Genomic DNA, 5,832 nt, shown 5'->3' on the forward strand with positions numbered 1-5,832 from the left:
GCATGTGGGATCTTCCCGGACCGGGGCACGAACCCGCGTCCCCTGCATCGGCAGGCAGACTCTCAACCACTGCGCCACCAGGGAAGCCCTTAAATCTATTTTAGAAGCACATTATCTGCAAACTGGGTAACAAGTTATTTATGATACCTCAACCATGAAAAAACACGGGTTTTCTGTGACATCAAAGTTAAGAACCAATAAATTAGAGCAGAGATAGGGAGTACATGCTAGAGAGGCACCCCACCTCCACCACCAAAAACAAAAAAGAGCAAGGAAGGGTAAGTAGGTTCAAAGAACAGCAAACATTTGAAGAAGGATTTCCAATATCAGAAAAGGGAGACATAAGCCCATCAAGCAGAAAGAATAGTATATGCTTGGCAAAGAAGGGTTAAAGGGCTTGGGATGACTGAAGAATGAGAAGTTAGAGAGGTTCTAGAACCTATGGTTTTATGGTGGGGAAGACAAATGAAAGAGAGGACATTGACATGGCTGAGTCGGGCAATTGGAGGTTAGAGACCATGTCCTAAGCACAATGTTAATGCCCACAGTAACACAGAGTAATAATATAAAAATATTTATTAAATTAATAAAATAGACTAGTGTGTACCTCTGGTAATGATATACTTAAGCTTACAAATCCTCCTTCTTAAACTATGTCCTAATCATGTTTAAACCACATACCTGTTGCAAAGTCTTTTCACAATGGAGACAGGCTGTTGAAACCTGGGATAACAAAATAGTCATATCTTCTTGCTGCTGTCTGAGCCAAATCAGTTTTTCTCGAACATGAGCATCAACAACACTTAGAGCCATTTCTTCTTGACGACACAGAGTTTCATGTAGATCAGAAAAATAAGCTCGGACACATGATCGGGCATTCTCTGCAGTACCTGGTACCTAAGGCAATAAAAATAAGTTTTAAACAACTGTAACCTTAACCAAGATTTTATATGTGAAATAATGAAAATTTAAATATAATCTATATTCTTAAAAATCCCAAAATGTTTATCTCCACACTAAATTTTTCCCCTTAACCACAGCCTTTGGATATCCAACTGTTTAAATGACATTTCAAGCAACAAGGAATACCTAATCTCCAGCCTCTCCCAACCCTGAACCTAGTTTCCTCCATCTCAATAAATGGCAACTCCATCTTCCAGGTTATTCAAGCTAAAAAAATTGGAGTCACCCTTAACACTTCTCTTTCGTATTTCACAACTAGTTTCTCAACAAATTCTGCTGACTTCAAAATATATCTAGGGCTTCCCTGGTGGCGCAGTGGTTGAGAGTTCGCCTGCCGATGCGGGGGACACGGGTTCGTGCCCCAGTCCGGGAAGATCCCACATGCCGCGGAGCGGCTGGGCCCGTGAGCCATGGCCGCTGAGCCTGCGCGTCCGGAGCCTGTGCTCCACAATGGGAGAGGCCACAGCAGTGAGAGGCCCGCGTACAGCAAAAAAAAAAAAAAAAAAAAAAAAATCTAGAATCTGATCATGCCTCACCACCTTCACCTCTGCCAACCTGATTGAAGCCATTATCATCTCTCACCTGATTATTATAATAGCCTCCTAACTGGGCTCACTAGATTTACCTCTGCCACCTATAATGTATTCTCCACCCAGAAGCCAGACTGATCCTTTTAAAATGTTAAGTCAGAATGATAATTATTCTTTTGCTCAAAACTCTCCAGTGGTTTCCCACTCAGAGTAAACGCCAAAGTCCTTTATAGGGGATGTTCAACGACAGACTCCCTGGGAAAGAGACATCTGAGCTAAGACCTGAAGGAGGTAAGAGAGGGAACCATGTGAATATCTTCAAGGGCATTCCTGGAAGAAAGTAAAGCAAGTGCCTTTAAGGACCTTTCTGACCTCAACTCCTACTATGCTCCCCATCAATCATTCCAATTTAGCTAACTCAACCTCCTCAAAGTTTCTTAAGCACACAAGGCACACTCCAACTTCAGGGCCTCTGTACTTGCTCTTCTCTCTGCCTAGAATGCTCTTCCCCCAAATATTAGCATGGTTCCCCTTCTCATCTCCTTTAGGTCTTTGCTCAATGCCCCTTCTCAGGGAGCCTGTCCTCAAACACCCCATATAAAAGTGTACTCCCCCTTTCCCTTATTTTTCTCCAAAGTATCTAATAACATACTTCTATATTTTACTTATGTACTGTCTCTCTCCCCACATTAGAATGTAAACTTTGCAAAAGCAGGTATTTTTGACTTCAACAGTGTCTAGCACTTTGGATGTGTTCAATAAATATTTGCTGAAGGAATAAATATTTCCACCATAGCACAAAAATGTCCAGTAGAATTTTATGTGATGATAGACATATTCTATATTTGTGCTGACTAATATGGTAGCCACCAGCTACATGCACGTAAAATGTACTTGAAATGCAGCTAGTGAGACTGAGGAAGTAAATTCTGTATTTTCTTGAATTGTTAAATAACTTAAACTTAAATAGCCACATGAGGCTAATGGCTACTATACTTGACAGAGAGCAGTTCTAGCATTATTCCACAATGACTTAGCTTAACTTTGTTTCTTTACAAAAGAAAAACACTACATTGTGTCTGTCCTTGTACTTTATATTCCTATCTGAAAATATCCCTTTCTCCTCTATAATTCAATTTTAAAATGCAATTACCACTACCACCTAAGTTCCTTCCTTCTCTTCACAGCCAAACTTCTTAAAAGTTAGACACACTTCCTAACATCCACTGACTCTTCATTTTACTGAAGGGTATCTCCTTTTATCTCACAGAAATAACAAATTCAACATCCAAATTAAACTTATCACCTTGGTCCCATTATCCCCTCCCAAATTCTTCTTCCTCCCCCATTAGAGCACAATATCACCATCCACCAGGTTGGGCAAGGTAGAAATCTAGACATTATGCCTGACCCTGCAAAGTACCTATCCAATCAATTTTATCAATAAATCACTAATATTATCAGTAAATCACTATTCTACTTCTTTAAAATCTCAAATCCATGTATGCCTCTCCATTCTCACTACTCCAGTATTATGGGCCATAAACATTTCTCAAGTAGATAATTTCAGCAACCTCACAATAGGTCTCCTTGCTTCCAATCTTGTTGCTCCTCCAATTCATTTTTTATATTAAAGAGCAACCTTTCTTAATGCAAACCTGATTATGTTATTCTTATGCCAATTCTTCAACAGCTCATCACTGCCTATAAGATAAAGTCCAAACTCTTTAACATGTCTAACAAGGTGCTGCAGGATTTGGCCCTTAACTCTCCAACATCTTTTCTTGCCACGCCCCACCCCAATACTCAAAGCTTTAACCACAGTGAACTTAGTTAAGTTTCTACAAAATGTCCAATTCTCACTTCCATGTATTTTAACATATGCTTCTCTCTCTGGAACAACTCACTCCCTACCCCACTCTTCTCCCTGACTAAATTCCTTCAAATCTCAGTTTAGATATCACATCTTCTAGAAAGCTTTCTACAACTTACCCAAGTTATTGCTGTTTTTATGCACACTGCCAGGGCATCCTGTACTTCCCCCACAAAGTAAAAGTTACCACACTTGAAACTGGCTCTCTTCCATGATGGATTATAAATTTCCATAAAGACAAAGACTTTCTAAAAAACTTATTTCCAGTGACCAGTGCAGTATGGCACAATGTAATTGCTCAATAAATCCTACAAGGTGAAAAAGTGGCAAGGAAAAGGGTGAGGAAGAAAAAAACCCATACATGTTCTGTGTGGGCCATTCCAATTCCATCTTCCACTATTTGTTCTCCTCCTTCAATGTGCTGAACGATGCCAACTAATTTTCTGGAATAATCTGAGATTTCCTCAGTGAAGGTCCGTATGCAATGAGCCATATCTAAAATTGATGCTCGGATCTGGTTAGCTTCTGGTTCCAATACTGAATGCTATAAGATGCAACATAATTATAGAAAAGAACTCAGAGTATTGGCTAATGATATAAAATGCTACTTAAATGGCTCCTATTAATAAAAAAGCATCAGCCGCAAGAGGCTTTTATAACACATTTACAAAAAACACAGCATAAGAAATACTAATTTTCCTTCGCCCCAAAACTATTTACCTTTCAAAGAAATAATTTAAAATTAGGAAGTCCATTTATTGCTAAACAAGAATCCAAGAAACCCTCTCTAAAATTTTACCACAAGCATTAGTTCGTCAACAGACATAATTATTATCAAAATAATCCAGTGTATTACAAAAACAGGCACACAAAGAAAAGAACTTTTGTTTCATGCTGGAAAGCCATTTTTCAATAAAGAAAGAATCATGAGGACTCTGAAATTTTTGTTATAATATTCAGAAAATAAATATCTCATTTCTTTTCATGCTACCAAGCTCAACTCATGCATCATTTAGCTCTTCTTTGATCTCTACTCTTAGCGTAAAAAACCAAGTCAGTGAAAATAAATGGTGGGCTGGTAAACTAGGTAGAGTCATCCAGTTTAACTATATTCATACCTTGTGACCTTGGTGTTTTCCATATTCTTTGCAGACACAGCACATGAGTGGGCTAGTTTGACAGCCATCTTCCAAGCAAACAAACTCAATGGCATGCACCTGATGCTGAGAGCACATGGTTTTCTCATGAGGTTTATCAGCTAGAGGAACTCTCCTGTGCTTTGCTAATGTCTTTGTAGAATGAGTAACTTGGGAACACTCTGAGCACAAGTGAGTTGCACATACAGTACAATATACAGATGCAACGTGAGCTTCATCTTCATCACAACGAATGATGCTCTGATAAACAAAAAAATAACATATTAAAACTGAACCCCTTTACCAAACAGAAACTGACTCACAGACATAGAAAACAAACTTATGGTTACCAAAGGGGATAGATAGCAAGGGAGGGGGAGGAGAAATAATTAGGAGTTTGGGATTAACAAATACACACTACTATATATAAAACAGGTAAACAACAAGGACCTACTGTACAGCACAGGGAACTATACTCAATATCTTGTAACAACCTATAAAGGAAAAGAATCTGAAAAAGAATATATGTATCATGAATATGAATATATGTATCATGGTTCAGGTGTACAGCAACCGAATCATGTTGCTGTACACTTGAAACTAACACAGCACTGTAAATTAACTATACTTCAATTAAAAAAAATTTTTTAACTGAACCCCAATCATCATAACATGCCAAATTTTGAGAGATTGGTTCAAGATGGCAGAGTAGAAGGACATGCGCTCACTCCCTCCTGTGAGAGCACCGGAATCACAACTAACTGCTGAACAATCATCGACAGGAAGACACTGGAACTCACCAGAGAACATACCCCACGTCCAAAGACAAAGGAGAAACTGCAATGAGACGGTAGGAGGGGCGCAATCACAATAAAATCAAATCCCATAACCGCTAGGTAAGCAAATCACAAACTGGAGAACAATTATACCACAGAAGTTCAGCCACTGGAGTGAAGGTTCTCAGCCCCACGTCAGGCTTCCCAACCTGGGGGGCGACAATAGGAAGAGTAATCCCCAGAGAATTGGAATTTGAAGGACAGCAGGATTTGACTGCAAGACTTAGACAGGACTGGAGGAAACAGAGGCTCCACGCTAGGTGGGCACACACAAAGTAGTCTGTGCACCAGGACCCAGGGGGAAGGAGCAGTGACCCCATAGGAGACTGAACCAGACCTACCTGCTAGTGTTGGAGGGTCTCCTGCAGAGGCAGGGGGCAGCTGTGGTTCACCTTGAGGACAAGGACACCGGCAGCAGAAGTTCTGGGAAGTACTCAATGGCACGAGCCCTCCCAGAATCCGCCATTAGCCCCACCAAAGAGCCTGCAGGCTTC

The 5,832-nt window shown here is 40.1% G+C and overlaps 1 protein-coding gene across 3 annotated transcripts in view; it reads right to left on the reverse strand.

Moving 5' to 3' along the window:
- Positions 1-5,832, reverse strand: part of TRIM23 (tripartite motif containing 23) — a 37,616-nt gene that overhangs the window by 13,222 nt on the left and 18,562 nt on the right. For 2 of the 3 annotated variants that reach the window (XM_007103313.3, XM_007103315.3), the window contains exons 4-6: positions 4,485-4,763; positions 3,728-3,910; positions 682-897 (exon numbers count right to left, since the gene is read on the reverse strand). In XM_007103313.3, coding sequence (XP_007103375.1) covers positions 682-897; positions 3,728-3,910; positions 4,485-4,763 — 678 coding nt within the window. The remainder of the gene's footprint in view (positions 1-681; positions 898-3,727; positions 3,911-4,484; positions 4,764-5,832) is intronic. The other variant, XM_007103314.4, reaches the window with a different exon arrangement.

This window comes from Physeter macrocephalus, chromosome 8, assembly GCF_002837175.3.
Source record: "Physeter macrocephalus isolate SW-GA chromosome 8, ASM283717v5, whole genome shotgun sequence".
NCBI lineage: Eukaryota > Metazoa > Chordata > Mammalia > Artiodactyla > Physeteridae > Physeter > Physeter macrocephalus.